The sequence below is a fragment of the Mesoplodon bidens genome (genome assembly GCF_964165515.1).
Source record: "Mesoplodon bidens genome assembly, chromosome: 1".
NCBI classification, from domain to species: domain Eukaryota; kingdom Metazoa; phylum Chordata; class Mammalia; order Artiodactyla; family Ziphiidae; genus Mesoplodon; species Mesoplodon bidens.
In genome coordinates this window covers 204,900,190-204,926,059 of record NC_138176.1, presented here as the reverse complement: position 1 = coordinate 204,926,059, position 25,870 = coordinate 204,900,190, and the positions used below count along the sequence as shown (strand labels likewise).

The window sequence follows — 25,870 nt, the reverse complement described above, 5'->3', positions numbered from 1 at the left end:
AGAAAAATATTTATACTATAAACAGTTGTTTTGTATTGATGCCTGCTTTATATAGGATAAAATCAGATTCAAATAATATATCAGGGATCTTTGAATTTCTTAACTATTTACTCAAGCTTAAGTAAGTGCTCTTTATTTCTTATGGTCTTGCTAAACCATACAGACCTACTAAATACCACTTAAATAGGAAGAGAGATTAAAAGTTCTTTTTTAACAATAGCTTACCAGGAAGTAGAATGTTGTCTGTGTTTCTTTGGGTCCGGCCCATCAGGACAGGGGTCAGATTCACTGTTGGTTTCTTAAGTGTATTGGGTTTCTTCAGCAATGGTTTTATTTGCTTCTGTGACTTGACAATATTTGCAAGACTACCAGACAATGATTGATTTATATACCGAGTTAAATTAGATAGGGCAATTTGAGTTTTTATTTCAATCACTGATTCCACAGATTCTGTCAGACCTTTCTGAAGAAGCTGAATATCTGGTAGGGAACCTTTTATCCTCTTGGGTATGGTAGCATTCAGTTCTGATATACTTGTAGAAGCATCATGACATATTGTTAAAGCTTCATAGAGAGTCTTGTTAAGTAAAGATAAATTAATGGAAAGATGAATGGATTTTGCTTCCAGTGCTTTAAATCTGGAATTTAGTACCTGTAGTTGTAGATCCTGGTCTCTCTCATTTGTAGCTACAAAGCCTTTTTTTAGTGAAACATAATAAGGTATGAGCGTCTTGGTCACTTTAGACTCAATGCCTTGCAACCGAGTTTCAAAATTTTTGGAAATTTTTGTGGCTGAGAGTATTTCTTCCTCCAAATGACTCATATTTTGCTGGTATTTTATCACTTGGGAATTGGTTTCATTGATCATTTGAGAAATCTTTTGAAAGTTGGACAGACTTAGTTTTTCATCTTTAGGAATATATGAAAGGGCCTTGGCAACTTGCAGAACAAAGTTATATCTCTGATTGTCATTGACCAAAATCTCAATAGAATCATTCAAACGTTGGAATTGAGAAATAAATGTCAAAATAGTTTCCATATTTTGGGTACATTTGTGATGGACCTCAGGATTATACTTTGTTGTATTTAAAGTCTCTTTTAGCACGTAGTTATCTTGAATGAAGTCAATGGCATTATTTATAATAGTTATTGTCTTATTTAGACCATCTTCCATTTCTAAAGCATGTTCATTGATACGTCTGTCTAAGGAATCCCCACGACTCTGTACTTCATTTCTAAGTAAGTTGTATCTTTTTGTAAGTTCTTTGATAAGCAAATTTAGACTGCTAACAGCAGTAATCAACTTTTCCACTTTTTTCTTTGTAGCTACTACTTCTTTTGGTTGCTCATATGTCACTGTCTCTCTAAAGGATGCTCCCTGCTCGAGCAAGGGTTGAAGAATCTCCATATCATAAGTCAAATCATTTAGTTGCTCATTCATTTTATCCATCTTATTGTCCATTGGAAAGAGAACCTCAACCAATGTTTGGTTTAAAACTTGTAAATTCTCTTCTGTGTCCTTAATTTGAAATTTAAAATCATCTCTGCATTTGGATAACATGTCTTCACATTCCTCCCTGACAGATTCTTTCTCCATCTCCAAAGCAAGGGTGAGATTGTTAATCTTGCTGTCTTGGGTGTGCAAATCATCGAACATATGCAGCAGCATCAAACCCTGCTTCTTTATAGTCTCATGTAGAGTAGACATGTATTCAGTGACGTTATTGCTAACTGATCCAGCGGCTGGAGCACTCTTCTGATTTGATACTTGTTCAGTTGATAAAAGATGCTCCTGCACGTCCTTCATTTTAGAAAGGGTCTTGTTGAGGGATTCATGATACAGAATGCTCCTTGAGCGCTCCTGTTCTAGAGCACCTTCTAAATGAGTCTGCTTTGCTTCTAGTTCTTTAATAGGCTTCTCACATGTAAAAGTCATTTCTTGTCTTACATTCACAATGCGATTTTTTAGATCCAGTATATCAGTCGAAGTGGGCCTATTTTCTTGCATTAAAACAGACTTTTGCTGGACTGCTACTGAAACCACGGTTTCATTAACTTGTCGAATTATCTGTCTGGTGTTTTCAAGGTCCTCTGAGAGAGTTGATACAGTCTTGAAGAGCTGCGCTATGGTCTCCTGCATGTCATTTTGAAAAATTTTAAATTGTTCTCTTACTATATCTTTCACCAGATCATTAATGCTTTTGGATTTTAGACCTGGAGAAAGAAACAATAAACAACAATAAATGATACATGATTTTAATAATGTAAACTTTAGATAGCTCTAAAAAGATAAAAGTTTGAGACTAAACATTAATGACATGAAATAATAAAAATATCTCTTGACTACATTTACTTATGAAATTTAAAAAAATTACTAGAGTTCATATAAGGTGGTCACACTCTTAACTGATAAGTCTGAGGGAAAAAATCAGTTGCCGGGAACATGCTAGAATCATAGAACTAAGCTTCTCTGGACAAAGGCATAAAGGAACTACTACCGACTTCAGTTAATACACCCTTGTATTCAATGATTCTAGCCTTAGTCTTGTATGAAAATAAATGGTTTGGGGCTTTCTGCCTTACTAAATAATACCTGATGTTAGCTCATGACTGTTTATTAGGTTTCTAGTACAGTTGGCCCTTGAACAATGCAGGGATTGGAGTGCCGACCCTCTGCACAGCTAAAACTCCACATATAATTTATAGCTGGCCCTCCGTTATATCCAAGGTTCCTCTGAATCCACAGTTCCACATCCTTAGATTCAGCCAACCAACTGTGGATTGTGTAGCGCTGTAGTATTTACCATTGAAAAAAGTCTGCTTATGTAAGTGGACCCAGGAGGTTCAAACCTATGTTGATCAAGGGTCAAATGTAATTAGGTTTCAGAACTTGTGTTTCGAGCTTATAAAATTTAATATATTGACTGCAGAGATGAAATTTAATGAGGTTCCCAGAGGAGGAACAATATGAAGTAATAATCACAAGATTCAACAATAGTTCATGATAACAATAAAATAAAAATAATGAGAGGTTTGAGGATCACAAAACTAAGTCAAATGACAGAAATTTAAGATACACATTGACTCTCATAATATGACATTAATTTTTAGGTGATTTTATTTATTTATTTTTAGTTTGATAATTATTTTTTTAAATATTTCTATTGAAATATAGTTGATTTACAATATCATGACATTAATTCTTAACAAAAAGAGGAGAGGAAACTTGCCACTAATGAAGCACATACTAGTATCTCCCCTTTAGAAAGAATAGACTGATCATGGGCCAGAATTATGGGTAGTTATAAACGTAGAATTAGAAAAAAAAAAAAAGGAAAAAGAAAAAAAGGGTCTTGAACTATTCAGAACTACTTAGAACAGGAAATAAATATTCAAACATGTAAAAACATAGAAACAATCCTGTTACATACAAAAACAGAAAACGGGAAAAATAAAACATGCTTGAGGCATATTTATAGTACATGGCAATGAAACAGATATAAATGGAAGATATGTTCATTCAAACATGTAGCCAATGTAGCCAATATCTATAAGGTAAAATACAGGCAACATAATACAAAGCATTTTAATCAGGAAGGTCTGTACAATGGGGTATTGTGAAGTAAGTTACGGCTACTATGAAGTCTATTCAAGAAAGATGATTATAGGATAAAAATACATAGTCTCTACATGTCTCTATTTTGTAAGCAAGTTTTAAAAAGTAAGTTGCTTGAGAGACCTCCATAAAACATATTGTGAAAGAGCAACTATACCAAATAGAATGATGTATTGCTTGAGGGTCTTGATACTAATTAATGTGGCACAAAGACAAAGCTGTGAATGGATAAATATTTCCTTGGAAATCCTAGACCTTAAAGATGCATGTTTTTAATTGATCTTTAGGGTCTAGGATTTCCAGAGTACAAAAATTTATTTTACATTTCTAAACTTAGTGGCAACTGATATAAACTTAAAAGTCTAAAAACTATAAGTAAGTGAAAATCAACTTGTATGTAATAGAAAAAAATAATAAAAGCATGTGAAGTATGAAATAGTAATTAGTGACACACAGCACCAAAGTACTAAGGAAAGGCTTAGAAAAGATTATATAGCTGCAGTTAAGATAAATTATACTGAAACAGTTCTAACTTTTGCATTTACTAACATGAATAATCATACCAAGAAAAGTTTTGAAGTATTTTTATTTTCTAAATTTTCTTTCTTTTTTTTTTTTTGGTGGTACGCGGGCCTCTCACTGCTTTGGCCTCCCCCGTTGTGGAGCACAGGCTCCGGATGCGCAGGCTCAGTGGCCATGGCTCACGGGCCCAGCTGCTCCGTGGCATGTGGGATCCTCCCAGACCGGGGCACGAACCCGTGTTCCCTGCATCAGCAGGCGGACTCTCAACCACTGCGCCACCAGGGAAGCCCTTATTTTCTAAATTTTACTTAGCATTTGACATGTCACTCATTTATACAACAAATCTTCGTTGAGTACATTCTAGATGCTGCTACACAGAAAATGAAATTTGAAAAATTAGATTTCTTATACTTAAAATAGAATATATTAACTTCACTGAGTGTAAGGCACTACTTAATAGCAAAGTTATTTTTATTGCACTTTCTATTTAGTCATTTAGTCATTTCCTGTTAGTTAAAACTGTCTTTAGGGCTTCCCTGGTGGCGCAGTGGTTGAGAGTATGCCTGCCAATGCAGGGGACATGGGTTCGTGCCCCAGTCCGGGAGGATCCCACATGTTGTGGAGCAGCTGGGCCCATGAGCCATGGCCACTGAGCCTGCACGTCCGGAGCCTATGCTCCGCAACAGGAGAGGCCACAACAGTGAGAGGCCCGCGTACCGCAAAAACAAACAAACAAACAAAAAACTGTCTTTAATTTTCATGACAAAAACAACTAGATGAAACACAATAAAATAATTAAGGTTAGGAATCAGACTTCCCTAGGATTTATAACCTCATAATTTTGGCTTAAAATGTTTTTCAAGGGGCTTCCCTGGTGGCGCAGTGGTTGAGAGTCCGCCTGCCGATGCAGGGGACACGGGTTCGTGCCCCGGTCCGGGAGAATCCTACATGCCGTGGAGCGGCTGGGCCCGTGAGCCATGGCCGCTGAGCCTGTGCGTCCAGAGCCTGTGCTCCCCAACTGGAGAGGCCACAACAGCGAGAGGCCCGCGTACCACACACACACAAAAAAAAATGTTTTTCAAGATTGACAAGGAAAAATAAAACTTAAGCATAATTAAATTAATTAATTAATTGTGGACAATAACAACAGATTTTAACTTCAGCAAGGGAAAAACTACATGATCTGAAAGTCAGAAAAAGAATGAAAATAGGTGAAAACACTGTAATAAGTAAAATTCAGTACAGAATCTTGATCAAATTAATTAGGAAAAAAACAAAGTAAATATTGGAAGGTACTCTCATGCTTTAAAACTTCAGTGGAGGCTGGGGGCCCCACCCCAGGGCGAGGAGGAGGAGGAGGAGGAGGAGGGTCAGGAGGGTTTGGCTGAGCTGCAGCTGTTTGTCTGTTCCACACAGGCTACCGGGGAGACGGAGCCCCAGGACTGCTGAAGCCTGGAAGTTCCCTCCCCTCCCCCCTTCCCCCTCTGCCGCTTTGTGGCATCCCCCTCCCTCCACCTTTTCCCACTCTGATAATCTAGCCATGACTAGCAGAAGCACAGCCAGGCCCAGCGGGCAGCCCCAGGCCATCAAAATATGTCCGTTCAAATTGGTCCCGCTGGGTGAGTCTGCAGTGGGGAAGTCTAGCCTGGTATTACGTTTTATCAAAGGGCAGTTCCACAAGTACCAGGAGAGCATCACTGGAGTGGCCTTCCTTACCCAGTCGGTTTGTCTAGCTGACACAACAGTCAAGTTTGAGATCTGGGACACAGCTGGGCAGGAGCGATACCATAGCTTGGCCCCCATGTACTACAGAGATGCCCAAGCTGCAACTGTGGTTTTTGACATTACCAATCAGGAAACCTTCGCCTGAGCAAAGACACAGGTAAAGGACCTACAGCGACAGGCCAGTCCTAGCATCGTTACTGCCCTGGCGGGGAACAAAGCTGACCTGGCCAACAAGTGCATGGCAGAGTACGAAGAGGCCCAGGCGTATGCAGATGACAACAGCTTATTGTTTATGGAAACTTCAGCCAAGACAGCTAAGAACCTGAACGATCTCTTCCTGGCAATAGCTAAGAAGTTGCCGAAGTGAACCCCAGGATCTGGGGGGTGCAGCACGCCGAAGCTGGGGTGTGGATCTCCACGAGCAGTCCCAGCAGAACAAGAGCTAGTGTTGTAGCAGCTGAGGGGTGGCTAGCAGCAAGCAAGTATGGAGCTAGCACGAGAGCTCAGAAATCACCTCCATCCCCACCGCTCAGCACACAGCCCCTACGGTAACAGCACACTGAGCCCTGGCTCCCAAGGGCTGCCTCTTGACAGCTCCATCATGGCACTTTGTAACGCTTCAGCAACACCACCAGGCAGCTGTTGCCACTGGCCTCCTACCCCTACTCTGGGGCTTGCGGGGGGGCAGATCCCCCAGGACTTACCTTCCAAATCAAACTTTCTTCACTTTGTATTATAGGTGCAAGACAGTGACCTACTTATCTTTCCTCCTTTTCCTCTTCCCCAATTTTTTCAGAAAACAATTTTTTTTGTCTCCTGCCCCTTCCCCTTCTGCTTTTGGTCAGTCTTTGTTCTTGATCCTCTTTTTCTTCCCCTCCCTGGGATGGAAAAGGTAGTGAACCCAGGAACTGAGGAAGGAGGTTTCCGGTTCAGTCACTTTAGGGCCCCTGGGGGAAAGTAAGCCTCAGAGCAGAGGGGAGTAAGGAAACATTTCCTTTTTGTTTTTATTTGGCTGGAGTTTCTCATATTTGAAAACACCAAGTTGGCCTTGTGGAGGGTGTTTCTAGGTAGAGGTGAGAATGGGAAGGCAAGCTCTCAGGCACCAGGTTGGAGTCTTGTTGTTAGCTAACTGGGCAGAGGTGGAGATGCAGTGTCAGGCTCAGGAACTCTTCCAAGGCTTACTTTCCCCTCACCCAGCCTCTTAGGTAGCTTCTCCCCCATAGTGGGGGAGATTCTGGACCCCAGAGTCCTCCAAAGAATCTTCATTGGTTGCGTGCATCTTTGGTTCTACTGTGATCTAAATGGACGGGCCAGTTTCTGATACCCAGCCTCTGACTTACACATATGCATTTTTTCCTCTCTGGCGCTCAGATGGCCTCAGCCCCAGACACTATATCCCCCCTGCAGTTTGCACTTTAATTGATGGTAGTTCAGTTGTGATACTGTTTTATGGGGGTTTTGATTGATTTACCTGCCCTCTTAACTTTTTAATTAAGTGGAATCCGAGGTGTATATGAGGTTTGGGGAGGGGCTGTAGAGAACAGTACCGGTGGCAGCTACTCAAGCCCAATCTCCCCTGCTAGCTTCCTCCAACTCTGATTCTTACTTCACTTATGTTCTGGCTAGCCTAACTCTTGGGTGTAGGTTTACCTTTCCTGAGGAATTAACTGAGCAACCGGAGAGCAGTCTCAGGATAGCATAGGCCGTTGTAGGGGAGTGAAGAGGATTATCAGCAAGAGAGAGGAGTTTTCTGTCCTTTCCCAGGGTTCCCATTCAATTTGATCCACCCATTACCACGTCTTTTCTACTTCCCTGTAAATAGGTATGATCTTTATTCCCACTGTACAGTCTGTTCTGCCCCCCACCTCCCATCAGGCCCTGTATCTTTTCTCCTTTGTTAGTATCTTCGGTTTGGCCCCCCCATGCTTACCCCCCAAACCCACCCCCCATGCAACCAGTGGTTTAATCCACGTACCACTAGAGGGGGTAGTACCACAGAGGCCTATTTGTGGCCCCCTAGTGTCATAACACCTGTTCCTGTGGACAGGGAACGACTGGCACTGAGGGTCCCTCACGACTGTCTCACATCACCAGAGGACATTGGTCCTTTCTAAATCTCTAGTCTCTCTTCACATCCCTCATCCAGTATTTTAAGATGTCTTTGGGAAGCCATCAAGGCAAGAGAGAACTCTAAATCCCTTCTTGTTCTAGCCCAGGGTTTTGAGGAAATTGGAGGAAATAAGATAGGAGAGGCCATAGTGACCTAGGATTGGAACCTTTCTGCCCTTTTGGCTTGCAGACTGCCTCCTGTCCCAGAGAAGCTGAGAAATCCATGAAGCTGAGATTCTGAAGGACCCAGCTTAGGTTCTTCCACCTACACCTAAATTCCCTTCCTTTACCAGGGGCAGCCTTAGTTCCCGTGGCCCTGAAACACATACACATTTTTCCCCTCCTTTTCCCAGCATCCACTAGCCCCCCAAAGCAGCCAGTGCATCCTTACAAGTGGAAGAACTATGCCAGCTCCCTTAAGTTTCTTAGAAATGAAGTTCTTTCTCTGTGTAGTTTTCCCCATGGAGCAGTAGTGAAGATGTTTCATTGCCTTGAGGCTGGGAAACCATTTCTCCAGGCTTCTTCCCCTCTCCCCTGCCCCTGTTAGGAACAGGATTGGCCTTAGCTTCTGGGCCTATCTGCTGCCTTCCTTCTACTTTCTATTAGCTCTTCTGCTTTCCTTTGAGCTCTGTTGGGCTTAGGGAATCTTAGTTTTTATTTCCCAGCTCTTCATTTTTTAATTCTGATCTTTTTTTTTAAGGGGGGGTATCTTTTTTTCTTTTTTGGCTTCTAAGAAAGGATTTGCCTTTTTTCCCCTTTCTTCCTCTCCCAACATAACAATCGTGGTAATAGAATGCAACTGCTGATTTACCGATGTATTTAATGTAAGTAAAAAAGGAGAAAAAAAACCCAAAAACCTTCAATGGAAAACTACATTGGGCAAAGGGTAAAAATCACAGCAGTGTCTGAAAAGGAATCAAACACATTATTGGCTTAAAAGCTTGTTTCAGGAAAACAAGCTTTTCAGATAATATTTCTATAATTTGTTACTAAAGAAACAACAGTGCAAGAATCTGATTTTGCAAAGATACATAAAAGTGCTTTATGTCAATATATGAGTGTGCACATCATTTTAACTCTATTTGATTCTGTTTCATGTGACTCATGTGCTTCTACTTCCTAAATGATTTGATATTGTATTTGGTAACAACAGATATATTTGATTATCAGACACCTAGGCATGTCCCTTCTGTGGTTGTGAATGCATGGCCTATTCATAAGATTCAGATACTTCTTAAGGTGTTGGGGCATTTGATTTTGAACAGTTTCGCTGGCTACTAGCAAATGAAGCACTGCTTCTCAACTTGGATGTAGAGTAAGTGAGAGAAGGGGTGGTGGTTTTAGGAAAAGACAGTGCCTTGGGGGTGAATTTAGTTTTTGTTTCCTGTATAAACATTCATTAACTGCAAGCCATCTGGTTCTCATAATTGATTGTGCTCAGTACATGATTAACGTGTCCTGTTGAAGAGGGAATACTGTTGTTGTTGCTATGAGTGTGTATTTTTTCCCATGTCAGGGTCAGAATTTTTGTTAGTAGGTTCACAAAAAGCTGTTGACAGGCCTAATTCACTCAGGTTATGATAACCAAATTTTGCTGAACAAATTTCATTACTGTGGTTATAGTCAATTATGTATTGTTCCTATTTGAATTCTTTCTCATGCTCACTTCAGGGAAAATATATTCCTCTCTCAGGCTTGCCATGGGTAAGTTTTAGCCATAGGGAGCATGCCAGAAATGTAGGATGGAGTCTTTCAGTTGGTTAATAGCACCAGTAATTTGCATGATTAAAAAAAATCATGACTGCTCTGTACTGGTAAAGGATATAGAAATCACCTTTTTATTTCTTTTACCTGTGAACCACATAAAATAGAGAAAAAATAACTTGTGAGTGATAGAAATGGGGTATACAGTGAGTATGTTTTATGTATAAAACAAAGTGAAAGGGACCAATAATCCTGAAACTTGGGAACAAACAATAAGCCCAGTGAATTGAGATGCGCCTAGTAACCAAAATACTTGTCTAGAATATCTGTGCGCTACCTGAAACCTCTGCCAAATTAACTCCCCCTGATCCATTATCTATCAGTTGAGATGGTTTTTCTTTGCAGAAACCTTCCCTGAAGTCTAAGACTGGATTTATTGAAACTATCAAGGGGTCCCACTGTATTGTACATAACACTACCATGGCAATTTCTCACTATATATTCAGCATAAATCTCTCTGGTAGGCAGATAAATGCTGCCCCACGTAAGATGTTCACACCCTAATGCCCTTAACCTGTGAATATGTTACCTTCCATGGCACAAGGGCCTGGACATATGTGATTAAGGTTAAGAACCTTGAAATGAGGAGATTATCCCGGATTAACCAGATGGGTCCAGTGTAATCATATGGGTCCTTAAAAAGGAAGAAGAAGGCAGAAGAGTGGGCCTGAGAGCCGCCATGAGGGCTCACCAAGGCCACAAGCCAAGAAATGCAGTGGCTTCCAGAAGCTGGGAAAAAGCCAGCTTACCGTCATCCAGAAAATGGAATCTCAATCCTACAACCGCAAGAAAATGAATTCTGACAACTCAAATTAGCAGGAAATGGATCATCCTGTAGATCCTCCAGAAAGGAACACAGCCTGCTATTTTAAGAGCACAAAATTCAGGCAAAACTGACTCACATTTCTCTGAATAACAAGCTGATATGTTTTAGAATATATTTCATTGATTATATTCCATGAGCGAGATACTCTCTGGGATAATAATGCACTTTAGATTTATCCTCAATATCTTCATCAACATTAAGATAACCATGGATCTAGCTGTTCCTGATAATCATCCCTTAACCTCCTCTTTATCTTGAGCTGCGAACCACAATTGAAGCAGATTAAGTATGGCTCATTTTAACTATAAAGGAATACAAGTTAGACTGTAACTAGGTACATAATGTCAATAAGTCAGATGAAATATTCAGTCAAAAAGTTGACTATATTAGTAAAAAATATTTAGATGCTTCAAGTTATTTCAGAAATTGAGGGATTTAAAAGTATCTTATTCAAAAAAAATCTTAGACTTCTCTATCACCCAATCTAAAGCAAAGATCCCAAAATGATGTGAGAAAAGATAAATGAGTCGTTTGCTATTTATCTCAACTGAATGAATAATTTATTTTCCTTTTACCTTTTAGAAAAGATTGAAATTCCCTGCCTTTATCTTCATTGATTTTCCCTTCTAGTGAGGAGTATGTGTTCTTTATATCACTCACGGCCAAAGAAATATTGTCAATCATCTTCTGCAGAAGGGTCAGTTTCATTGCCTGGTAGTTCATCTGGTCAGTCATTTTTTGTGTCACTGCTGCATATAGAAGAAGAGAAAATGGGAAGCGTTTAAAAATACATATTTAAAAACCACTCAGATTTCATGATAGATTGAAAGGTAATTCAAATAAGCCATGTTTGCACTTCATATTTGAAAATATAGATTATATGCACTTACCAAATGGCATCCTGAATTTTATACTAATATTTAGGGGTAGAAATTTGTAAAAAGCATTCTAATATCTTAGATTTCTAAAATGTTTTAACTTTGTCCAGGATTTTCAGTCTCTCTTTTGCTAACCTTAAAGAGTTGTTGTTAAACTTTCAACAGATGAGGAAATTGAGGGTCAGAAAACTGAAATACCTTGCTTGAGGTTACAAAGCTAATGCTTTATCTTCTGCTTTCAAATCCAATGCTCCAGCATTAAATAGATGTAACCATATATATATACACACACATATGTATATATAGTACATGTATATATGTAGTTTGTATCTATATTCTGAGAATTTTATTCTTTACTGAGATATTCTTTAGAGAGATAAAGAGATTCAGAATTTGGTTAGAATCACTTTATAAAGCAATGATACTTTCCATGCCATTACACATACGTTTCAATAATTCAAGGAGGACTTTATGGTATCTTGTGAAAATACTGAATTTCAGTCCCTTAAAACAATTTGAGTACAGATCCTAAGCTATATTCACCTGCATTCTTAAAGAGATCCCCTTAAATCAGATTTCTCAATTTGAGTGCCTTATTTTGTATGGCTAGATATATGCCAAGCATAGCGAGATGTTTTTAGCAGTAACCAACTTTATGTTTCTAAGAGATGAGGTTAAGTCTAAAAGGAATGGTAAAATATTTATGATTAGAAAGATGAGAAAATACGTAACATGCCAACTTTAGATCAACACGAGGTTCTTGATTCTGAGCCACATTCTTTGCCCTAGTCAGTGAGCAATACCCCTTAGTGATCTCTTATCAACAAAGGGAAGGGAGCCTTCTTAGTTCCCTTAAAATGATCCAGTCCGCCCATCCATGTCAAGGTTCTTCCATGATTGTACTCTTTGCAGGACAAAAGTTTGATTTCATTTTGGAAACCTGTGATTTCCTTACAACCTAGTATGACAGCATTTTTATTCTCCTTCCGTGTCTGCACACAGAGCTCTAATAATTACACATGTTCCCTTCAGGCTGGGAACCTGCAGCTCACCCACAGTTTCTCCCAACATGCAAATAGAAAAGGATCGAGAGGTATGTTAATGTCACCATCAAACGTTTGACAGCCAAGTGATGTCTTGTTTGGAAGCCATCATGAATAGTGTTGACAATGATTGGGTTAGGGATGACAGTAATTACAGTCTGTGACCTGGGTCACCACAGTCTTGCTGCTGCTGCTCAGGCGTCCCTCTGCCACCTGCGGCATCATGACTCTCAGCCTGGTTGCTGTGTATCAGCTGCTGTTGTTCCTGGGCTAGATGGAAGCAAAAAGAGAAGAGAGAGTGTTAAGCACTGGGACCGCCTCATTTTTTCCAGTCCTGAGCAGCAATATGGCTGCTGTGCATTTTCCTGTGTACTGAAGCTTGATGGTCAGCGATGACTGCAGAATAAGAGGCTCCACCCCCATCCACAGGGTGATGTGCTCCCATATTGGTGTTGGAAGTGCAAGACTCTAGTTCTGTTTGGAAAAAATAAAATTATTAAGGTTTCCTTTTAGGTGAAAATGGGTGGTAGTTTGGGGAAGCCGTGTAAACCGGGGTATGTAAACTGCCGGCATGATTGAGAGGAACCTTAAAATCAGCTGTGTTAAAAGCTAGAGCAGCTTTCTAAGTGGACTGTCACAAAGATGGCTTGTTTATCAATGCAGTTTCCAACTGGTGGCCACTTGGAAGTAAGGGAGAGCTACAGGTTCTTTACTAAAAGAATACCTCCGTAATAGTGCCACTTAAATGGGTTGTTCCCAGATTTTTAAGAAATGCATAGGCTCAAAACATAAGGACTGCATGTAAAAGTAAACCATTATAGGGCATGTCTCGAGGGGATCAATCTGTAAAATCAGTGAAATTTCAGAAAAATAGAAATTCTTATAAAGTAAATTTACTCTATTAAATAATTGCTTCTCATTTCCCATGAATCAAGTAATATTTTAAATGGCAATATAATTTTTCATTGGGGAAAACAGTTTAGAGGGAAGATTTTTTAAACATATTGAACACATCAATTAAGGTATGTCTGTAATTTGCAGACTTCTAATGAACAAATTTATTCATGGAAGTCTGCATATCAGACATGAGAAAACAAGCGTTTGGTGTCCATGCTTCTTCCCATGTGAAATTATGTACCAATGAAACTGCACCTCTGGCACATGTTAATTATGCTCCCTAAGGCATATGTGGCTGGGACAATAATATTAAAGCATCTCTACTCCATAGAAAATATATTTGCCACTAATTTGAGTTAGTCTCTATTGTTAGATTGAATTTTGCATTGCTTTCTTCAGGACAGTGAGCTAAATTAATGAATCTCCATTCATGTCCAAGGTTTTTGGTTTGATTTTGTTTCTTCTTTTTCTCCACTGCATAATAGATGGTCCTGCATAACTGTTGATTTATTTGGTGGAAGAAGACAATCTGTAGCTTGGGGAAAAGTGTATGTATTTGAGGGCTGCAGTAGGTGGTGAAAAGTATTAAATTTCTGCTAGATCCTAGTAATAAAGTTCTTATAGCCCCAATTCAAATTAATTCATATAAATATATCTGCTAAATAATTGTATGGTTTTTAAAATCAAGGTTCCTTCTTAGATGATGTAATAAAGCATTTTCCTGACAGCTAAAATCTATCTACCCAGTAGGGTTACCAGAGAGTAAAGCAATGATTCTCAAACCAGGATCTCTGAATCAGCAGTATCAGCATCACCTGGGAACTTTTAAAAATACAACTTCTGGGTCCCATCCCAGGCCTGCTAATTTAAGAAACTCTGGAGTGAGGCAGCAATGTGTGATTTAACAAGCTCTCCAGCTGATTCCAATGCACACTAAAGTTTGAGAACCACTGGAGTAGGATATCAAGATACATCTTCCTTAGCAACTTCCCACCTCGCTACCTTCCCTGTTTCTCTTAGCAGTGCAAGTGTTCAGGATACAGACTTGTATTACAGCAAAAGGAACAGGTGGGTTTAACAGAATGAACAAATTGGTCTTTTCATTTTTTTACTGCTTACCTTTCTGAGCTAGATCATAGGAAAACAAAAAGGGCTGGTGTATTGAAATGCATACCATGACTTGGTAGGCAGAAGACTTTGTTAGGAAGCAATGTGTAATTACGGTAAAAACAAAGACCATATTGTTTTGTGACATACAACAAGGTTGCTCCTCACATTTCTTTTTCTATCATTAACTTTTAATGCATATTATGTTTTTGCTTTGTTTTTTTACGTTTCTTTAGAATAGTGATTTTTCATCATGGGTGGAAATCAGAAGCATCTGTTAACTTTGAAACACTAAGTGTTAATGTTTTGTCCATTCCCCTCCCACCCATCTGAAGATTATGATTCAGGAACTCTGTTCTGGGGAATTGAGCATGTGTGTACAGAGTTTTTTAAACTCTGCACGTGATTGCGATGTATGACCCTGGTTAAGAAACACTAATTTAGAACAAATTTCAAATTTTTCTAATTCTAATAAGTAAATTCAATGGTGTAAGGCAGAAAATACCAGATGTTTAAGTTAAAAATTGCAATCCAGAAATTGATCTTCAGAGATTTTTCAACAGCCGTAAGTGCTTGTTGATAACAAGAGCATATGTTAAAGACTTGATTTATTAAAACTCTAGTGAATAAAAACCTTTACTCTCCTACCATTCCATAGAGAAGCGGGCCTTTACAAGGAGTAAGTGAAGCAGGGTGGATGTGGAGGATGATTGTCACAGTTCGCGACTCCCTAGTATAGATGATATTATTCTCTCTGTTGTTAGGACACAAGATCCCTGAAGAGGGACTCCTAAGCATGGATGCATGTGAAGTGTCTGAGCCACCTCCCCAGCGATCAAACCTAGAGTCCACTTACAATTGTAGAATGTCTCAGAAATAAAAGGGCCTTTCCGCTCAAAGCCTAGGCTATAGCTCCTGACTCCCACCTGGTAACATTCCACATACCCCAACTCCAAAACTGTATTTAGTCAGTATGCACCGGTGTGACCTAGCAATTATTAAAATACTGAAATACAGCCATACCTATTGGCAAATATATAAAGTGTAATAACTGATACAATTAATTATAAAAATCAAAATATTAACTTATTCCAAGTTAATTGTGGATGCATGATAAAGATAAAAGATAAATCTTGTAAGATACATGATAATTGTATGGAATTCCTATTATAATAACATCCGAGAACCATTTTTCAGAACTAGCAGTTTGTTGGGCCCGTTTCATGCACTACATAGATTTTATGAAACATTCTATGTTTTGGCAGAATCATCAGTTTATCATTATGTGTGATTTATGTAGTAGTTAGAATTTCCAAATTGTTTGGTACTTAGTTTACTTGCTAGTACTAATTGTCCTCAGCACATAATTTTTGCTAAATATTATTAAAGAATTGATAATCAATTATTGAAAACACTGGAAGAGACAAAAGTTTACATTTTCAAAGTATTTCATTGACATATCATGAGTTGGAATTTTTTGAATCCGAGAAAAAAACAGAAATGTTTTCAATAATGAACCTAGTCCTGGATTATCTAATATACAGTGCAAAAATCAGTTAGTCTGGGACATCTTTTGATATATAAAATATCAAAGTCAAAAATATCAAATCAATATCAAAAATCAGTTCAATTTAAAATGTAATTTGTATTTTTGAAATATAATCAGCTTGATTTTCAATAAAAATTAGTGGACTATTTTTACTTAATATATAAATGTTGATTTCAAATAATGACATAAATTTGTATCATTTAAAATAAAAATTGGGCTTCCTTGGTGGCGGGGTGGTTAAGAATTCGCCTGCCAATGCAGGGGACACGGGTTCGAGCCCTGGTTTGGGAAGATCCCATATGCCGCAGAACAACTAAGCCCGTGAACCACAACTACTGAGCCTGAGCTCTAAGGCCCACGAGCCACAACTACTGAAGCCCACATGCCCTAGAGCCCGTGCTCCAAACAAGAGAAGCCAACGCAATGAGAAGCCCGCGCACCGCAACAAAGAGTAGCCCCTGCTCGCTGCAACTAGAGAAAGCCTGCGCACAGCAATGAAGACCCAACACAGCCAAATTAATAAATTAATTAATTAATAAAAAAGTAAACCCTCTATACTGATCTAAATAATAATATAAGCCTATAAAAAAAAGTAAAATAAAAATTACTAGACTTATTTGTCCTCATAATGACATTCAGTTTGTTAAAATTCATTTGTGATCAAGAGAAAAATATTAAAGAACTTTATGAAATTAGTCTCATGAAATAAGCTTTTGTAATAATAAAAATTTTCAAGTTAAGCAAAGCTTTTGAAATAAAAAACTTCAAAAACACTTTATCATGTTAATAAAAATCAATAAAATAAAAATATTTAGAAAAAATTAGAACTTTTAACATTATCATATAACTGAAATAGTACATCATTTCAGAAAAGAAAAATATTATGGAATAATATTAATAATAATAATATGGAATAATAATAAATAATAATATGGAATAATTCTGATATAAGAATATCATTTCAAATCAGTTTTACATTTAGCATTTGGAAAACAAGTTTTTTACAAAAAGAAAAAAGAGAATTGGTTTTCAGAAATGACAGTCTAATAGAAATGACAATCCTTTTTTAACTTTATAAGGGAAAAAAATATTCCCCTTTTTAAACTGGAGATAACTCGAAAACTGATAAAAGATATTTTACATATGAAAAATGTTTATACATACTATTTGACACAAAAATTAATAAGGGATAAACTACATGAGAAAACATAGATCTTCTAATAAATCATATGAAAATGAAATTTTTATGACAAAACTCAAAAGTATAATAAATGTTTAAGTTCCTTGATTTATGATGCCCTAAATTTGACCAAATGATGTTTGCAAAGCTCTATGAATTAATTAAATAGGATATTCCTACAAGAATTTTTATGCTTTAGTTAATAATAAATATACTGAATATTTTAAAATGCACACACTATTCAAGGACTGAAAAAAAAAGGAATGCAATCACTGTTAACTCAGTAGTGGCTAGTAGATAATTCAGCAGGATGGCAATATCATTGATGTTAAAAGAAATTATAAATATACTGAGATATCCTGTCACCTAATGGCTCTAAATCTGATGGAGAAATCTCTAAAGGAGATGGAGGCAGTTACCTATATTAAATCATCTCTCTGACATCATTTAGCTGGTGTCATCCATGTCAAAAGAAAGAGCACACCAATAATTTGTAGAAATTAGTAAACTGTTTAGAAATTATTTGAATGATAAACGAGTGATTTGTGTTATGGCTTATATTACTTGGTATGTAGTTTATAATATAGATAACATGCATTAACTTAAGAAAATAAAAGTAATGCATTCTTAATTTTTATATTAACATATATATTAATTGATACTGAGTCAGTGGATACTGAGTCAGTTGTCAAATGTTTGAATATGACCCCTGCCCCTTCTTACCCCATCCTCATAATCAAGAGGCAGATTGGTTGAGGCGCTCAAGATCCTGACTAAGGTGGAGCAACCTCAATAAAAATCACAACAGCATTTTACATAGGGTTTATTTCCAGGGGCTCAAAATACTATACTAAAGTTTTATTATAAATCATAAGGCATTATTTTATATTGCATTATCATATTCTAATGAAATTGGGTCTCTTCATCTCTTTACAAAGTATTACATCTTGCATAGTTAATGTAGAGATTATTACATTGCATTTCATTGAATATTCTCCACTTGAAAAGTACTGGCAAAGCAGGGAATCATGCCCACACATGCACATACACTCACATTCACACAAGGGGAAGTAGGGGGTATTTTATGTGTGCCCCATTTCTATTTGAGGGGGGTAATTCATCAAGTCATAGTTCTCTCTTTGCCACTCAGCCCAGGCAAGATCCGGAATGTGCAAGAAGTGAAAACAAACCTAGGTTAGAGGGAAAGGGTCAAGAACAGAAAGGAGGTAAACAAAAAGAATTCAAGAGTAATTTTCTATTGACCTTAGGGTCAAAAAAATTTCAAATAAGTTTTATTCATGCAATCTGGAAAAATCCTATTGCACTGCAAATGAGAGAATAGAAAGTGACATACTAGAGAAAATCAGCAAATTAGAAATAAAAACTAAAAAGATAAGAAAAAAATTTTAAAGCAGTGACAAGTAGGAGAGAAGAGATATTAAATAAAGAAAGTTTTCAGGAAGAAAAAAAAATAAATTGAAAGGGATAAAGATTAACACATAGAAAGAAGTATTGAGTGGAAGTCTTTAGTTTTCTTGCATACTCATTTTTGGTGATTCACTCCTCAGTATGTGGAAACATAATATCTATGAAATAAAAATGAAAATTTCTCCATATTTTTGTAAAGTTTTAAAGAGACTGATTTGAAAGAAAATGTAATTGGAAAAATCCTTTCAATATTGAATTACAAAAACTAATGTGATTGTGTGTGTGTGTGTGTGTGCATAAAAGTTTCCATTTGCTCTTAGCTATAGTTATTTTTAAATTAATTGTTTTAGGAGGAAATAGGTGAGGAAATTATACTCCTAATTGTAAAAGAAACAACTATTAAGCATCACACAAAGATCTTTGAGATCCAATTGTCATATGAACCTCTTTTCTCTGGAATTCATTGGATGGGGTCTGTGAAAACCTGAAATACCTGTTTAGCAAATTCAATAGTTTGTTATCTTTTCTTAGCTCTGTTTGTTGACTGGAGTTCAATACTTGCATTCATCCCAATTTATTTCTCAGTATTTAGCTGGTGGAGAAGCACTGATAGGATCTCTGACAGCGGAGTCAGTTACTCTCCTGTGATAAAATTCCTGGTTGATCGATGCTCTTTTATTTTTTCATTTAGCAATCTTTCTGTCTTCCCCACGTATTCTCTACCACAGGACTGCCACGATTCTAGGTTTTCCAGGCAATGTATCTTATCTTGCACTTAAGCACAGACCTTTGCTTTGTTCCACAGGGCCCAAATTTCTGTCTCTCTTTTTTGATCCTTTCTAAGATATTGGAGCTGAGACAGAAGGGCATTTATTTAAGTCAAATAATTTCCAGAGATCTTTATGTACTTCTCATTTTTAAAAAAATTCAATATATTTTAAAAATTGGATTTCTTTTCTCTCTTCTCCCAATACAATTAGTCTTTTTTCCTTGCACTAGAAACTCTGATCTTGGTGGATCAAGGACTTAGAGAAGCAAGGTCAGCAAGTGTCAAGAGCAACCGTTTTCTTATTAGGTGATTTTTCTTTCTTTCTTTCTTTTAATTAGACAGGTATTATTTGTGAGGTTTTTTTTTTTTCCTTCCAGGCCTTTAAGGCATATCGTGGAAGTCATTAATGGCAACTCAGTAATGAGGAAGCTTGCTCTCTCTGCCTTAGAAACAGAAACTTTCCTGTGTGGCTTGACAAGACTGGTTTCCGGCCAATTCTTTGATATCAACTGAATGCTTGCATGATGATGTTCACTACATATGTAAAGATTTACCAAGATTTAGTAGTTAAACAGTAGAATGCAGTTTTATGCAACAAAGGTCCCTGGTGTTTTTTGACTAAATGTATCATAATTTTATTGAGCAAGATGCTTACAGGAGGTAATGTTCTTTTTCAAAGAGGAAAGCATTAATCACCACCGAGGAGAACCAGATATGCAAAAATATAAGAAATACAGGGTTTTTTTTCTGTTTTAAATATTATAACTTTTATGGCATAGTAATTGGAGTAATATTTAAAATAATCTTACTAGAGAAGCCCCATATATAAAATGTTAGTTACAATAGCTCTTACATAATTTATTGAATTAGTACACACTTGTGTAATGAAATATTTGTATATATTCATAACATATGGCAGGGTTAGTTCATTCCAATTACTGCATAATTGCATTTTTTAACATTCATAATAACTGTGATAGATCTTATAAAGCACAATTTTATAAAATATCCTTTCCCTACTTAAAGGATCTGATTAAAGCTGACTGGATTTTGTTTTGTTTTGTTTTTTGTTTTTTAATTTTTTTAACATCTTCATTGGAGTATAATTGCTTTACAATGTTGTGTTAGTTTCTGCTGTATAACAGAGTGAATCAGTTATACATATACATATATCGCCATATCCCTTCCCTCTTGCATCTCCCTCCCACCCTCCCTATCCCACCCCTCTAGGTGGTCACAGAGCACTCAACTGATCTCCCTGTGCTACGCGGCTGCTTCCCATGTGGCACATATATACAATGGAATATTACTCAGCCATAAAAAGAAACGAAATTGAGTTTTTTTAGTGAGGTGGATGGACTGAGAGTCTGTCATACAGAGTGAAGTAAGTCAGAAAGAGAAAAACAAATACCATGTGCTGACTGGAGTTTTTAAAAACAGATTTGCAAAGAAGTTTTTTTTTTTTTTCCTCCTCTCTGATCTAACATTATTTGAACTTAAATCCCTGTACTTTGTGTCATTAGAGCAAAGCCACAATTTCCTTGTACTACTTTAGAACATTTTAGAGACATCTACTGGAAAAGCAAATTATTGCAAATTTTATAAAATTGGCTTAAAAAGTATGTTGTTACTGACATCTCAAAAAACTTTCTCGCATATCATATCACAAATCTAGCTCCTTTTCTGAGACAAACTCGTTGACCCTCAAAAAGATATAACAAATGTAAAATATATAAAAAGTATTACTTTGCCATTGGACTTAATGCTCCTTTTTTTCCCAGCAAAACTCTATTCACTTAGACTTCTTAAAACTTAGTTTCTTCTTGACAGTATGACTAATATTTTTAATAAACTGATCTAGAACTTATTACCAGAATTTTGATTATCTGAGTTGCAGCAAAAAGAGCATGTGTGGAGGGTTAGTAATATTATAAACAGCACATTGGAGAATAAGACAACAGGAATAATTGCCCCATGGATTCTTTTTTAACTCTTTATTTTATATTGGAGTATAGGTGATTAACAATGTTGTGTTAGTGTCAGGTGTACAGCAAAGTGATTCAGTTATACATATACATGGATCTGTTCTTTTTCAAATTCTTTGGACCCGAATTTTGAATCACAACATCCTTTCTGAACAGGTTGGGGATGGGTCTATGGAGAGAGAGACAGACAGAAAAAGAAAAAGAGAGGATAGAAAGTGAAGGAGGAGAAATAAACAAGAGTACGGTTGCCAGCAATTCCATTTTATTCCTGATCTACTGATTTTTTTATATATTTAAAAAGACCTCCCTACTGCAATTTAAATTAAAATTGTTACTTTTTCTATTATGAAATTAATTTTGTTTTGGGGAGGAAACTTGTTGGGGAAACAGGGAGTTGTGAAATTCATGTAATAGTTTACAAATTTTCTGTGAATAAAATAATTTCCTCTTGTTGTAAAGGACTAGCACTGAAGTAATTATCACGGTAGCTACATAACCAGGTTTTCCAAACCCTTGAGGGCTCTGAAGAGCTTTAAAGAATGGATCAGCCACACTGATTATTCTTGCCATATTTGGAGCTGCTTGTCATATGAGACAGTGTGGAGAGTGCTGTCAAAGGAAACCTGACAATTTTCTCTCCCACATAAGAATAAAAGACTGTTGGCACATATATAAAGTGTGATGAAAAGGGGAGGGGGACCTTGGCACATAATTGGGTAGGAATCAGAAGGAAAATATGTGCACCTCCCCACCCCCTGCTCCAAGGATAGATGAGATAATGAAGAATGGTTCAAGGGACAAAGGGACTCAGTAGTTCTTGATACTACCAGTGCATCAATTGCAGTAATAAAAAATTCAACAGCTTTTATGTACTTCAATAAAAGTGAAGACTAAGATGGTCAGGATATCGTAGGGAGCAACAGTAGGTTCTTTTGGAATCACAGTTGTATTAGAGTTGATTGTATGACAAAATGACACAATGGGCATATCTGCCATCAGAAAATTATTCCTACCATAGATTTCAATAGAAAGAAGTCCTTCCCACAGCAGCTTAATCAGCACATACCTGAATTATGAGTAATTCTAGTTACAGTATTGTGACAGAAAGTCACAGAACTGTTCTGGGACATTTTTGTTAATGGGGATTCAAGATAACGATGTGTGAATCCAGTATTAAAGATATCCACAGGTTGCTTCCATTAGAACATGAGGTGTTAGCAATCAAAGCTAAACTGTTTGAATTCCATTTAAGTATTTCATATAATACCTTTTTTTAAAAGGGGAAAATAGTACATAGCAGGTATTCAAAACTGTCAACTAGTCTTGTTTCTTGTGTGTATATTTATAATGATGGAATTCTATGTTTTTCCCTCCTAGGCATATACAGTCTGTCATAGTGATTAATAATCGATTAGCAGGTATAAAAGGAAGAAGAAGCATGAAACAACACAGTCCTCATCAGCTGGACACCATGACATTCTTTGACATACAGACTTTGCTTCCTGTCCCTTATGTACGATAGGGTGTGGAACGACATTCGCAATTTCTAGAAGGGTATATTGTGAACAAACACTGAATATTTAAGAAATGATCATGGACTTATAATCCTTTTTCATAAGGAGAGAAATATAAAAATTAATCTTAGACTTTAGAAATATAATTCTAAATACTCTCCAGAACTCTTAACCGTCTGACCTACACAGACTATAAACAAATAGGTTTTACCACTGTGAGTATATCTGTGCACCTCACGGAAATTAGAAATCCTTTGAAGGCAGGATCATATTTGGAGTTTTTTTTTTTTTTTAGAATATGGTAAAGTATCTTGTTTGCAAATATTTTTGGTATAGATGATATTTTGTTTAAAACTTTATTTTACCTGGTTATAAATGAAGTACATATTCATGCTGTACTCTGGAAATGTATTAAATTTTTATAACATCTTTGAAATTAAGGCCATATCCAGAATAAATAGCGTTACAGTGAAATTTGCCTATAGATTCTCAACGAATGGGCTAGAAGAACCATATATAATATCCTTAACTAAACTGCAGGTTTCCTAGAGCTTTTATATTACAACTTTCTCTTTTTAAAATGTGAATCATAATGGTTTCTCCACACTTACATTAATTTTTAATCACAGTCTCTTACACTGCTGATGGAATTCCCCACTACCACTAATAGCCTTCCTTGTAATATTCATTCACTTAAAATATGTATGCGGATGCCATATCTTATTTTTCAAAGGAAACCTGTTTAAAGCCCAAAGCAAAATAATAGTCACATGGATGTTAGGTCACAGCAGGTTACCATGTATTTGATCAGACTTGCCACCAGAAAATCCTTAAAATCTGTTGAAAAAATGGCTCCATTAGGATATTTTTTTATTTTTATTTTTTTTATTTATTTATTTTTATTTTATTTTATTTATTTTTTTTTTTTGCGGTATGCGGGCCTCTCACTGTTGTGGCCTCTCCCGTTGCGGAGCACAGGCTCCGGACGCGCAGGCTCAACAGCCATGGCTCACGGGCCCAGCCGCTCCGCGGCATGTGGGATCCTCCCAGACCGGGGCACGAACCCGTGTCCCCTGCATCGGCAGGCGGACTCTCAACCACTGCGCCACCAGGGAAGCCCAGGATATTTTTTAAAAAGCAGGATTATTCATGTCATATTGGTATATTCTTTAAAACTGAATTTCATTTATAGACAATATTATTTCAAATAACTGAACTGGAACAAAACTAGAGGGTAATCTTATTTTTACATAGGGTCACTTCTAATGACAGCTTATTTAAAAATATACAATTAGGATTTCTGATATTTTAACAAGGCATGTGTCTATGCCATATAGCTAAGAAACAGTGAGATATGTAATCAGGTCTCCAATTATTCATCCTGTGAAACCAATATAAAAATGATGAAAGAAGTTAAAGGATAGCTTATGAGATATCACAGCTACTAAATTAGGAAGCTTGAAGAAAGTACCAGTCTTGATAGTTTGGCTACATGTTAATTAACTTTGTTCAAAAGATAAATTGCAACTCTTTTTTTCACTGGAATCAGTTGCTTATTCTTTAGAAGTTTTATGCTTCTCATTGTTATTATGAAATTAATATTAGAATATACCTTCTAACTGACATTTTGGTCCACTGAATCCAGGACAGCACTTCCATTCTAATGAGGTAACAATTTTATGTTGCATCCTGTACACAGGATTGGATATCTTCTGAGATCTAGAGAGGAGAGCAGTTGGGGGAAAACAGATTATTTGTCTCACATTAAATTATCAATTGGAATAAAAGTGTTTGGGATGATACCTGGAATATAGTAAATATTCAGGGACTTCCCTGGTGGTGCAGTGGATAAGACTCTACATTCCCAATGCAGGGGGCACAGGTTCGATCCCTGGTCAGCAGATCCCACATGCATGCTGCAGTTAAGAGTTTGCATGCTACAACTAAGGAACCCGCATGCCACAACTAAGGAGCCCACCTGCCGCAACTAAGACCCCATTCAACCAAATAAATAAGTAAATATTTAAAAAAATAAGCATTCAGTAAGTGTTATCTGTTCTTCTTATTATAATAATATTCATCATCAATATTACTGTCAAACTTAGATTTCCTTAAGTACATTACAAAAAGCATTAAGGTTTATACTCTTTGGTATTTAAAATTTATACCTATCATTATGTTTTCTAAAGATACTATAACTTTTCCCTTGGTAATGCTTTTCACTAAACCAATGTTAAAACTTATTTTAATTCTAATTTTTAAATAGTTTATGGGAATATTTTTTTTAGTTATTTCTTATTTAATTATAGTTAAAAGGATCTGTTTTCCTCCAGATCAATATCAAATAACTCAAAACAAATTAGATATTCCACTGTGATTTCAACCTGTACTTGCTCATATCTCAAGTTTTTAAATTATACCATCTATTATTTCTCTCATATAGTATTTCTCTGAGAGGGAGGTGGGGAAGGGAAAAGGATCTAACATGAGAAAATGTTGTTTTTGAGAAGAAACCATGAAAGGGAAATGAAGAAACTATAACATTTCAAATTAACAATCAATATAAGTAGTGAATGGCCCTAAATTGCAGACGTTATATATGTAAATGTAAATCATAAATCCAATTTGGCCATATTATCCTTATCCCCATGACTTCAATATTTAGCTAATATCTATAAAATGATTCTATGAAATGGGTACATATTATCTTGTTTAGTCCTCATATTAGTTCTATGAGGAAAGTATTATTATTATCTTGACTTGCTGATGAGGAACCTGAGGAACAGAGAGATGGAATACTTGCTGAAAGTCCCACATCTAAAAGTATCGAGCTAGTATTTTAATCCACTGTGCATGGGTTAGCCTCCTGTTATTATCTAGAGTTTGTTACATATGACTATGTGGCGACAACAGTAGTCACTCTCATGGATTATGCATTATAACAGACTGGGTTTTAGT

At 36.7% G+C, this 25,870-nt stretch overlaps 2 protein-coding genes across 2 annotated transcripts in view; one reads left to right on the top strand and one right to left on the bottom strand.

Moving 5' to 3' along the window:
- The window catches only part of MMRN1 (multimerin 1), a 64,889-nt gene that overhangs the window by 16,131 nt on the left and 22,888 nt on the right, over positions 1 to 25,870 (bottom strand). Inside the window, exons 3-6 of the mRNA XM_081227959.1 lie at positions 24,525 to 24,631; positions 12,649 to 12,753; positions 11,138 to 11,311; positions 226 to 2,214 (exon numbers count right to left, since the gene is read on the bottom strand). Coding sequence (XP_081084085.1) covers positions 226 to 2,214; positions 11,138 to 11,311; positions 12,649 to 12,753; positions 24,525 to 24,631 — 2,375 coding nt within the window. The remainder of the gene's footprint in view (positions 1 to 225; positions 2,215 to 11,137; positions 11,312 to 12,648; positions 12,754 to 24,524; positions 24,632 to 25,870) is intronic.
- On the top strand, positions 5,607 to 6,230 carry LOC308613883 (ras-related protein Rab-5B-like; the record flags this gene model as incomplete). Its single annotated transcript, XM_081227970.1, has 2 exons — positions 5,607 to 5,996; positions 6,120 to 6,230. Exons 1-2 carry the CDS (start codon positions 5,679 to 5,681, stop codon positions 6,228 to 6,230), a joined length of 429 nt encoding a protein of 142 aa, XP_081084096.1. The 5' UTR covers positions 5,607 to 5,678.